General features: G+C 42.9%; 1 protein-coding gene across 3 annotated transcripts in view; it reads right to left on the bottom strand.

The window, feature by feature from the left end:
• The window catches only part of brd4 (bromodomain containing 4), a 55,616-nt gene that overhangs the window by 5,556 nt on the left and 37,747 nt on the right, over positions 1 to 12,313 (bottom strand). For 2 of the 3 annotated variants that reach the window (XM_079873488.1, XM_079873487.1), the window contains 11 exons: positions 7,801 to 8,170; positions 7,185 to 7,322; positions 6,958 to 7,093; positions 6,171 to 6,544; positions 5,709 to 6,074; positions 5,491 to 5,619; positions 4,342 to 4,563; positions 3,947 to 4,167; positions 3,456 to 3,835; positions 2,295 to 2,405; positions 1,797 to 2,183 (listed from right to left, as the gene is read on the bottom strand). In XM_079873488.1, the coding sequence (XP_079729614.1) occupies positions 1,797 to 2,183; positions 2,295 to 2,405; positions 3,456 to 3,835; positions 3,947 to 4,167; positions 4,342 to 4,563; positions 5,491 to 5,619; positions 5,709 to 6,074; positions 6,171 to 6,544; positions 6,958 to 7,093; positions 7,185 to 7,322; positions 7,801 to 8,040 (2,704 nt within the window). In that variant the 5' untranslated portion in view covers positions 8,041 to 8,170. Of the gene's footprint in view, positions 1 to 1,796; positions 2,184 to 2,294; positions 2,406 to 3,455; positions 3,836 to 3,946; positions 4,168 to 4,341; positions 4,564 to 5,490; positions 5,620 to 5,708; positions 6,545 to 6,957; positions 7,094 to 7,184; positions 7,323 to 7,800; positions 8,171 to 12,313 lie in introns of all 3 variants that reach the window. The other variant, XM_079873486.1, reaches the window with a different exon arrangement.

The raw sequence follows: 12,313 nt of genomic DNA, 5'->3' as shown, positions 1-12,313 counted from the left end.
ATAATCTGCTCTTTTGTTTATCAAACCATTTTTGAAAGTCTTTGTTTGCTAAAAAAAAAAAATATGTATGATTTGACTGGTTTGCTTGGAGCTCACTTTGTAGCTCTCCAAGGTATGTTTTGGTTTAAGAAAGACTACCCTGAATTTCGATTTTCAGAAATAAATTTGATTTGATAATTTTACTATTGAGTGGGCTTGACTTTAATCTTATAGTTGAATTTCCACCACACTTCTACAAACAGATGCAACTTATCAGTTTTCTTTTCTCTCAACAATGCAATTTTGACCTGGTACATTTGGAAAAAATACGCTACATCAAACTAGAGCCCTGCATTTCAGCCCGAGCCCGACGGGCCCCGACTTTTTTACGCCCCTAGGGCCGGGCTTCGGGCCAATTTTCACGTCATAGTTAAAATGCGGGCCGGGCCTCGGGCCTTTTTTGGGTTATCCTGCTTTTTATATTTTTAGACATTAATTAAAAAAAAAATATGAGAAGTTGACGTTGACGATAGAAAAACAAACATAGAAAGACATTTCGTAACCTCATAACTTATGGCGTTTTTTTCCTGTCAAATGTCGATAGCGCATTATTGTAGCGTGAAAGTAGGCTACATTAATATAATGCGCGAGCGCGAATCTCTCTGCTCGCACACGGAATATAATGTGCCGAGCGCGAATCTCTGCTCGCGCGGGGGAACTGGACGTGCCCTGCACTTAAAACGTGTTTTAAATACTGGCCATTATAGCCATCATCAGCTAATCTTAAAATTACACTGACATGACTGACATGACAGTTTGTCTCACGCACGCACACAGAAGGTTTCCCGTCAGCGCGACCCACGATTCACCTCATGTGCAAATAATGGAGAATATTAAGAGAAAAATCGCGTGCGTGAGAAGAATTCGTGATAGAAGAAAGGAGGACTGGGTTAAAACCTTCCACTGTGGATGCTTAGCTATTCTTTTTCTCCACGATGCTCTGTTAGAGACTGTTCTAACTTTTCGTTTGATTGGACTTTATTTTCGTTTAACTGTTGGAAACCTCTGATGTTTTTCGTTTGATTGGACTTTGTTTTCGTTTAACTGTTGGAAACCACTGGAAAAAAAGAATGGCCATGTTCTGTGGTGCATTTTTGAGGTAAGATAATCTGCAAATAATTTGTTTTTAATTTATTTAATTTTAATAGGCTATTGCTCATTTCGTTTGCAAGCGCTGTTGCGAGCAGCCTGAGCCTTCCTCAGTATTTCAAAAAAATTTTTTTACTCACTGTGGTTTAATAAATAAACATTTATTAAACTAACTGTCTGTGTGATATGCTTGAAGTTTTTTATATCTATTGATTTTATTGTAGACAAGTAAAGTATTATAGCATTGATTTGAGAGGCTCAATTGATCAAACATGTTTTACTTGCTGTCGGCTCGGTTTGCTTGGTCGTCATTTAAAAAAAAAATGCTCCAAACATTTGTCTAAATTAACCTAATAAAGAAATGAAAAGAAACATTAATTTACATAACTAACAAAGAAACATAACTAACAAAACTGAGCTATTTTAATGGCTGCAAATAGGGCAGGCTGCCGCTGTGTAATAAAAAAAAAAAAAAAAAAAAAAAAAAAAAAAGCTCGGGTCGGGCTCGGGCTGATAATTCTGATGAGCTGTCGGACACGGGTCGGGCTAGGGCCTGAGCGTCTCGGGCCAGGGCCGGGCTCGGGCCTAAATTTGAGGCCCGTGCAGGGCTCTACATCAAACCAGGTTAGGACAATAACTTGATGTAATAAACGGTAGTTTCCACTCACCTGGGGATGGGAGGATGGGGTGCTGGTTCAGGAACGGGTGCGTCTCAGGTGACACTTGGCCTCCTGGAGGGTGAGCGTTGAGGTGAGGCGGCGCAGGGGAGGACGAGTCATTGGCGTGGTGGGGAAGGTGCATGATGGGCTGGCCAAAGTGGGCCAGAGGGTCAAAGGGGTTTTCCAGGAGCTGCGAGGGCTCCAGAGCCGTGACGGGAGGAGGCATGTAAGCGGCGGGAGAGGGATGCTGTTGTGGTTTCAGCTGAGCGCTGGGCTGCAGCGCAGGGGTCAGGGGTTGATGGGGAACCTGCGGCTGAGGCATGCCCAGAGACATCGCCTGGTGATGAGCCTTCTTTCCTTCACCCCTCCCTCTCTTCTTCGGCTTAGACGCCACCCCTGAGTTTGTGAAGAGGAGATTCTTTATGCAATGCAGCTTCTTGGATCATTTAACATAGCAAAAGCATTAGAAAATCAGTTGGTCAGACGTTATCAAGCTGCAGGGCTCACCTGTCTCTGAGTCTTCACTTTCTGAGGAGCTGGACTCGCTGCTGCTGCCCGACTCGGATGATGAGCCTTTTGTCTTTGCAACACTCATTGCCTCCATGGTCTTCTCTGGAACTAAAGGATGTTAAACAATAAATAACCAATTCGAATTTGTAGACACTTGTATTTACTGTTGTCCATGTTGCATCATCCGTGATGGACATTATTACCAAGTGTAAAAAGGATCCAATGTGTTGTGTGTGAAACACACTATGTTTGCATTCACTAATTTTCGTAATTCAGATTGAAACCAGTCTGATTTCAGATTCTGAAAGTTCTGTTTGTATGAACCCTGATTTACATATTCGTTTACATGTGCATTATATGTATTCTGAACTCTTTTGACAAATATTTATTAACTATTCAGTCTCCTCCACTGACCAGCTCACAAGACGTGAGATGTAAATAAACATATGCACATTCGTAAAATTATGTAAACTTGTGGCACATAAAATCATGGCACTGCGCAGGAGCACAAGTTATTTTTTTAATCCGATTTGGATTCAAGCGTTTACATGCTTAATTTGTTCCTACTGTTCAGATTATTACACCAGCCCTTCCAATCTGATCGAGATTTCATTCAGATCAAGCTCAAACAACTCGACTGAGCTGTTTGAGTAAAGGCTTTTCAAAACGATTGAACAATTAATGCGATTATTTGGGTGCATGTAAACGTAGCTTGTGTTTTGCAATTACTCAAAACTATCTTCTGTGGACGTGAGGAACTCAAATGGACACATCACATTTGAAAGGTCAATGCTAATGTGCCCCAAACTACATTCTGGGACAGGAGTGTCCAATCCTGCTCCTGGAGGGCCATCTTCCAGCAGAGTTTACCTCCAGCCCTAATTAAACTCACCTGAAGCACCTCATCAAGGTCTTCAGGATCACTAGAAACTTCCAAGCAGGGCTGTTGGAGCTCAAATTAAAGAGCAGGATTGGAAACCCCTGTTCTAGGGCCACTTACTCATGCAAAATGCAATTATGCCAAACAAGAGTTTTTTCTAGGTAGGTACAGCCAATCATCTGATCCAACTGAGTACTTGTGGTTGACATGAGAGGCTGATATTAATGGGTGTAAACAGGGCCTCAGTGTTAAAGAAAGCGATGCTCTTGATCACTCACCGACAGGCTTCTTCTTCTTGCGAAGACAAGATGACACGTATCTCTCCAGCTCCCGCAGCGTAGAAGGCTTCAACGTCTCAAAGTCGATCTCAATCTCGTCTGGATTGGAGTTCTTGAGCGAGGGCTCACGGGACTGGATGATGTGGACCACACGGCCCAGCTTGTCTCCAGGGAGCTTATTAATATCCAGACTCAGTTGTCTCTTCTCTTCATAGGACATGGGCTTACACTTCTCTCCAGCAGCCATGCCTGCCATTGCAGCTCCACCAGTCAGACCCAGATCCTCCTCAGAATCCAGGCCTACCACAGGCTGCAGGATTGGTGGGGCGGCGCCTGGGGGAGCCATGGAGCGACTGCCCTTACCACCTCCCTCCTTCTTGCTATAGAGCATAAGACGACAAGAACATCTCATTTTCCATGACTACACGGTTACAGGGTTGACCGCAAAATTCTAAGGAAATGGGTTTGCATAATCAAATGTCTCAGCCTACCTCAGCTTCTTGGACTTCTTAGGAAGAGGATCCTTGTTCTTAGGCTTTCCTTGAACCTTGAGGGCAGGAGGCGGCTCCAGGATCTCCTCCAGTGCAGGCATGACTGCTGCTTTCCTTTTGTGCTTGTCTTTCTTCTTCTCCTTCTTTTCCTTCTCTTTCTTCTTTGGTTTGCTGGCCGGAGGCTGGGACAAGGCAGCCAGCTGCTCATGAACCGCTTTCAGCTGAGCAACAAAGAAGAAACAAGAAATTGGGAGATTACAGTCTCTTAGTAGAAAGCATCACATCTATGATACACATCTTTTTACACATCCACAATATCTATAGTGACCGATCTCTTGGCCAGGTCTTCAGGGACGTGCTGGCAAAAGCCAAGTCGTAAAGAAGATCTAACTCACCTGCTCCTGAAGCTCTGCTAACCTCTGGGCTCTCTCCTCTTCAGAGTCATCCGTGGAGGAGTCGGATTCCGATGAGGAATCACTGGAGCTGTCTGAGGACGAGGCAGGGCCCATGGGCGGCTGTGTCTTTACAGGAGCCGGGTGGAGCACTGGCGCAGGAGCGGGTGCCAGCATTTCCTCTGGCTCATCGGGCATTTTAGCAAAACGCATCTCAAACACATCCTACAGAAAGAGAGAACCTTTTGAAGACTCTTTTCATCCTTCTTTCAGAGTTCAATAATGACATTCTAACAACATAGTTTCTATACTGAACACCTGAATTTTCCTAGAAGTGGAACATTTCTAAACCCCTTCCACACTTCACTGTCAATTAGGAAATTAACAGCGGCTTGTGGCAAAAATACTACCAAAAAAATAAATAAAAATGCCCCTACACCATTAAACAAAATCTATTCAAACTGCTCCGATTAAAGTGAAATGTGAAAGTGTGTGAAAAGTGTTGATTGTGTCATTACATTTAGAATAAATTTGCTCACGTTGCATTTGTTTTTATGCATTATTTTGCAACGTTGAGCATTACTCGCGCTAGACTAAAGTGCTGGACTGCTTCAGTGATGGGGAATGTTCTTGGCTTGCTTTCTGTATTTAGTTTATTTTGAATTTGAATAACCATTTTGTCTTTCATGCTACAAAAATAACCAATGTGAAGTCTTGAATTTCAAATGCATGATAAGCAATAAACTAATTCATTAATAGTCCTTAGCTTGTTTTTTTTTCTGTGTAGCCAGTATATGACGTGCCGTTTCAGCAAACACAAACATTTTATTTTATTAAACTGACATAAATAATCATTATTAAAATATCAAGAGCAATAATTTGACAATGCTTTTTGTCCTAATATTGAAGCCCTACCCTTTAATGAGCTCCTGTTTTTGTTTTATAATTTATAAATGAAGCAGTATTAAACAGTGTGTAAATAAACATGCAAACTCCCGTGCCACCTTTGCAGTGTAATGATGACTTTGGCATGGTCTATTGCGAGTCACTTACATAAAGTACACAGTGACTAGCAGACTAGACGTCTGACTAAAAAAAATTACGCGTCATGCAAGCCCTAATGTACACAGTCTTTTGCAGGTGTCCACGTACCTGCAGTTTGCGTGCCATAGCCACCACTTCATGGTCTGGAGGGTTGTACTTGTAGCAGTTGGAGAACATTAACCGTACATCTGCTGCAAACTCCTGAGCATCTCTGTACTGTCTGGTTTCCAACTTGTCCTGCACAACCAAAGAGAAAACTGAACAAATAAGCATGGAGAGCAAACAAGGCTCATCCTTCGATTTAGATCCAGCAACTGCATTTTCACCTTGATAGTGCTGAGGTCCATGGGATGTTTAATGATGTCATGGTAATCGTGCAGCCCTAAAGCATCCACATCCACTGGCTTGTAGAAGGGCCAAGCGTATGCTGCATGTTTCTTAGCGTACATGTCCTTTACGATGCCCAAGCAGTAGCGTAACTGTTCTTGTTGCTTGGGGCTGTGGGTCCCAGTGGCGACTGTCCCATGGTGCTGGGAGTCTGGTGCCTCCTTTTTGGGTAGTTTGCTTGGTCGTGTACTATCCCGGCGTGGCAGAGTCTTCCCTGACTTTGACTCGGCGGGCGAAGACTCGCTCAGCTGGTCATTTGCCGTAGGTGTCGTGGTGTCTGCTTTCCTTTTCTGACTTTTTCTCTGCTGCAGATGAAAATTTTTATTTAAAGCGAGTGAGGAGAGAAAGACGCAACTTAAAAACAAAGATTGACTATGGTTGAATGTTATGGGCCAACTTACTTTGGGAGGCATTGGGATGGGGCTTTGTAGAATAGGAGCAGTGCTCTGCTGCATGTGCACGGGCGGCAGGGCAGTTTGAGTGGGAGGAGGCACAGCCGTCAAGATGGGGGCCGGTGGGTTGCAGTCAGTGGGGCCCAAAGAAAAAGGTGGCCCTAATTGAGGCGCGAGGGTAGGGAGTGAAGGGAGTGAAGGTAGTGAAGGGAGCGAAGGGGGCACTCGAGAGGGCAAGGCTTGCATGGCAGATTGGGGAGGTAAAGTAGGCGGACCCAGTGGTGGTCCTCTCGTTTGTGGCCCAGGGGCAAGACCGGAAAGGCCACGTGTTTGAGGGATTGTGGGCGAAGACTCAAGGACAGGCCCAATCTTCAGGTTTATGTCTAATAACGTAGAGAAAGAGAGAATACAAAAGAATTAAGGCCCGTTCACACAGAAAACGATAACTATATTAGTGTCCACACCAGCTGACAACAACATTGTTTATTCTAAGTGCACACTGCAGTTTTGTCGTCTGATAATCTGAGATCTGTAAAATCTGTAGTTATCAAAATCTGATGCTACACCATTCAGGATAAAAGGGCACTGACAGCAGTTCAAGGCAACATCATTCAAATAAAGGCTGGAGATTTGAGGTGATGTACACCATCAGAGATACAAAGTTAATGCAAAGGTGCAGAGACATTAAGACAGTGAAGCCCAGATGATCATCTGGCCGATACAGCAGTCAAGTAGGACAAGTAAAAGGGCAGCAGTGTGAGTGGCCCTCGAGTAAGAGAGAGTATGAGATTTATACCTGGATCCCTCCTGCCCCGGCCACGACCCTTGCCGGATGAGGTCGACATCTCGATCTCCTGCTGGGGCATCTCTGAAATCTTGGTGAGGAACACCTTCTCCAGCGCTTCTGCCATTAAGACTATGTCATCCCCAGGCTGCAGGGGGCGACACATACCATTAACCACATGCCCAATCACACCACTTCAGTCCACTGTGAATGATGGCAGCAGAGATGTGAACCAGTACCTTATTGTAAATGTAGCAGTTAGTAAACATGGTGTTGAAGTCTTGAATACATTCTTGGGCATTGACGTAGAAACTGTTCTCTAGGCGTTTCTTGATTGTTCCCATGTCCATAGGATTTTTGATTATCTTGTAATAGTCCTAGGGAGAGGTGGTTACAAAAAGTCAGCATGACTCATCACAATCCATAACATAATGGCCTTATGATGTTATAATAACAGCAAGCAACATTTTTGACAGTGGTCCATTTGAATTCGAATTTTTAAAATGCGTGTAAATGTACTTAATGCATTTTCTGACAATTATTTCATGTCAAGAATTACAGGGTTAAGACTGTAGCCCGACTATCCAAAAACCCACAATAGCTTGATTATAACTACTTGATGTAAATTGATGCGTTTTATTTGTGAGAAGGTTATGTAGCAACATACTGAGTGGAAATGCAGGGCAGTACAGAGAATAAATCGCACATCATCAGACAGAGGACCTGCTCCAGCATGACAACTAGCACCATTTCAGTGGCAAAAGAATTGCAGTAAATATCAGTGCAACTACACTGTCTGACAGGACCTGCTCATCACACACATGACAGGACTGTAAATGGATGTAGATCACTCACAGGCAGATTTAGCTTAATGGCGTCAACAGGAGAGTGGAAAGGCCAAGCGAACTGATGCTTCCAAAGAGACTTCAGCACCACCTTAAGCAGGTACTGCAGCTGGTTGGTCTGACGCTTGGGCCGAGTAGGGTTGGCGATTTCTGGGGGATTGGGGTTTAAGAGGGAAGGGGCCTGGGACGAGGGCTGCCCCTGACTGCTGCTGCTCCCCGACATCTGCACTGCGTCCAGGCCGTCTCCCATAATGATGGGGTGGAGCGGGGGCAGAGGGACAAGAGGGGGTGGGGCAGGACACCACTCGTTCAGTCTCGAGCCAGGCGCGGGCTCCACAGGGAGAGCACCGCTAATTCCATTGCACTCCTCGCTGGACTCTCTGTGAAGGAAGCAAATCATAGTCATTAGCTCTTTGATTTACATCTATGCCATCTGCATCAGATCCATCACTGTAATCAACACTATCATCTCAATTATACTTAACTATCCGCACACATCCTCCCTGCCCCCCCCACCAAACAGCATTATTCAAATGGTTCATGTTTGCTTAAGTAATTGCCCGTGGATTCTCAAATTATCCCCTGATGTGATCTGAATCATTAACATCTTCCAAAGGACTCGTACTGAGTTTTAAAGAAGGACCCGACTGCTTCAAGTAGGTGAGGTCTAGCCAAACGTGGCACAGGTATTAGTGTATAATATTATAAAATTTACAGTAATCTGCAGGAATAACAGAAACATGTCACCTTTTTGTTGACCAGTGAGTCTTGTAGGCTAGTCTATATAATCTGTACAATGAATTAATTTATTTTAGCCTTTCAGTAATGCTTCTAGCAGCATGTAACCAATAGGAGCTTGAATAAGTCGCATACAAATTTCATCATCAAGCTTTTCAATGGGCATAAATGAAGAATACACTAAGTGATGACAGCCTTATTCAGGCACATGCCAATGTTTTGAGTTATGCTTTGTTTGTACTGTTATGGCATTTTTTTTTTCACTTAATTACCAGCATTTTTATCCAGTTTATTAAAGTCACATTAAAACAGAAGTAGGATTCTACTCTTCAATATTGTCACATGTATCCTAGTGAAATGGATTATTGGAGAGAAAAAAACATAGGGTGAGGACTTGCTTCTTTGCATGGGTTATTGACTGGATGGAGGCAGATCTGAATGAATGTGAGCTTGCAGTCGATTGTAAGAAAGGGGCAGAGGTTAAGTGGAGGAAATGATTGCAGAACTTCGCCATACGTCACCAGAGAGTAGTGTCATTTCACAGGAAGATTGAGCTATGAATTTGATTGAAAATGACGAGATCAAAAAATAAAATAAACGCATGGATGAGACGTTCATAAAAAGATCGATAACATGCATTTATAATGCTAATTTCATGCTGACTTTAACGTTTAAACCTGAATACTTAATTCTGCTGATACCTTATAACATCACTGTGTTTAAAATGTTTCTTTATTTTTTTTTATTCAATTTCTTAGTGAAATTATTACATTAATAATTAAATTTGTAACTGGCTACTTTGAATATTAATAAATTAAGTCTATATTTTCAACAGCAGTTTTGTTTTGAAAATCTGTAGTGATGACAGCAAAAGTTGGCACTGGTATCAACTACTGAAATTTACAAAGAAAAATCACATCTTGCATTACAATTTAAAACCTTACAGCTTGCAAATTTGCATGAGATGATGACTTTCTTTACTAAAATTATGCTTTAAATAAAAAAAAATAAAAAAAACACACCATACAGCGTACTATGGGCTAGGCAATGACTAGTGTTTTGCTTATGTAAGATGATCAGATAATTGTGTTTGAGTAGGGGAAAGAGAGAGATGAAGAGCAATGTGTGAGCTCATCAACACGACGTGCCCAGGTGACCCCACGACCAAATGAAGCCTCAGAGTAATGTGGCAGAGTACAGCTTATGTCGTGCTCAGCAGACAAACCGTATTCATTCCCACAGACCATCCCGCACCTCCACAATCAATTCTTGCTCCTCAGCCAGTTGTTTTTCGATTGAAGCGTGTTAAAGGTCAGCCTGGTAATTGATACCAAAAGAGCGCCTAAATGTCTTTGCCTCTCTCTAGTAATCACACTCCCAACCACAGCCTCTGTAATCTGGCAATCCCCACAACTACACTTCCTGCAAATGAAACCTCACGTGACCTCATACTGCTCTCAAGAGCCTTAGATTTAATCTCTCTACAGGCTCATGGCTTTCAAGAGGAACCTATAAACATCACAACTGCAGCACTACTACTGAAAGCATGACTCGGGTGAGTCAACTGAAAAAGGCTTCAGGTTTAGACAGCCGTAAATAATCAGAATGGGAACATTCAGAGCAAAACTGGATGTCTCCGTGCTTAAAGAAATGAGAAAACGGGATCAGAGGAACGTGTTATGACATCTGATGAAGTGTGTGGACAGACTGCTATTCCCCTGCAGCATGTATCTCAATCATACAAGAGTTGTAGTGACTCGTTGGCACAGTTGCTCTGTCTCCTGTCAAGTCTTCATAAAACATGATACACCAGAATGTATTCAGTCGGGATGAGTCCTCGGTGACTTCCATTCCTGAATCATTCAAAATGACTGAGACATTGCAAAAATATTCAGAATTTGCTACAACAGGATGAAGCAAAAGGGATCCAGTCTTAAAGTGCCCTCCAGTGTACTTTTCTGCGGTCGGATTAGGGGTATTAACCGCTGCAGGTCGGACAATAAAAAGGTAGTAGACTTGTGTTCTGTCATTAAATGTCGAAAGCTTTGGCTGTAATAAAAACAACAGCGTTGTAATGATTTTACAGCACAGCAGCTGCCAAGAGTTCTCTCAAGTTGAGACACTTCATTTCATGTCGTCTTTAGTTTTTGTTACAACATTAAATCATGATATTATGCCATTCATTGGGTCTCAATCGTGAAACCTGAGCAAAACAAAAACCGGTAAGCGTTTCATAAAACCATCCTCATATAAACTGCTGCACCAAACTCCATGCAACAGTTTACACAAGAATGGCTTAAAAAATATTTATACAAAATTCATCATGCTGGTGTTTCCTGAAGCACACACCATTAACTAAGTATAAAATGGACTTAATTTCTCAGTGGTGTGGCAGAGAAAAACTCCTAGTAGAGAAACAAGACCATGGGTTCAATTCCCAGGGAACTCACAAACTAATGAAAAAGAATGAATGATGTCTTGGATAAAAACATTAAATGAAAAGCAGCATCACAAAAAGCCAAACACAAGCAATTTCTCTCTCACACACGCACACACATATGCCTACATGCACTAAAACTTAAACTCCTGTCAAACAGGGACTTAAATTAAGATTTTTGAGTGATGGAAAAAAATAAACCACTAACGTTGTTTGGAATGATTCATCGAAATTAATTCATAGAAATTTGTAAATGACGTTTGGAGTATGAAGTGCAATAAATAGTGTGAAGACATTTTTTCAGTTCCCTTCAGATATACATTCATATACCCCCCCCCCCCACCCCCACCCCCCACACACCTCTTTAAAGCCTCACAAATTTGCACGCACCACATGAATGGCCTAACTCAATGTCAGAATGGTCCATTTTGTGGACACTGGGTCTATTCTCTAGAGTAGAGCCGTCAAAACTCGTGAAGGACAGTCAGCGTGAAGCACGCCACGAGACTAATCGTTTACAAGATGCTAATAGTCCTATTTGCAGTGAAGATCCCCGGGATTGGGCAACAGTCTATGACTGTATAACTCCAGAACAGGATGTGTGAGAGAAAGTGTTCAAGTGCAAGTGCTTGAGGGTAAATATGTTTCTTGTACATCTGGCAGTGCCTGTAGCTGCTGCGAGGGTCTGCGGGTTCACCAGCATCCACTCCCCTTCATGGTGCGGGTCTCTGGAGGGCTCAGGACGTGGGAGTTCAGCTCAGAGTTCACTTCACTGTTCCTTTCAGCCCCGTAATGGGGGACATCATGTCCAAGTCGGTACACAAAAAAGCATGAGACTAATCTTCAGCCCAAGGCCACGAGCACACACACACAGCTAAAAATACCCCGAACTATGGAGGAAATGCAACCAAAACAGGGTGGGCTGGGGCTGAGCTGAAATACCCTGCAGGTCCTCGGACACGACATAGTCAGGTTGCCATACATTTCGCTTCTTTTCCGAGTCTAAAAGTATCTGTATACACACAAAGCACTTGTTTATGTCTGACTAACCGCATTCTTGATGACTCACATAGTGACGAGAGAAACAGTTGAGATCACATGACCACTATATCAACCCTAGAGCTCAGACTCAGAAAGAGGGAGCTGACGATCTGCCAGCGTGACTACTCAGGAAAGAATGCCAAACTGTCTGTTACCAGTAAATGCTCACTCATAAGCTGCTGCAGGGAAACATTTTCAGAGCCTCCCTAAAAATCCAGTTAGAACTCATATAGATGAAGACATGTCACACAAAGCTGAGCTAATTACACTATCGGTCACAAGTTCGTTTTTTTTTTTTTAAAGAACT

This window comes from Squalius cephalus, assembly GCF_949319135.1.
Source record: "Squalius cephalus genome assembly, chromosome: 1".
In the NCBI taxonomy this organism is placed as follows: Eukaryota; Metazoa; Chordata; class Actinopteri; order Cypriniformes; family Leuciscidae; genus Squalius; species Squalius cephalus.
Note: the sequence above shows the minus strand (reverse complement) of the source record. Positions and strands in the feature narration are given on the sequence as shown.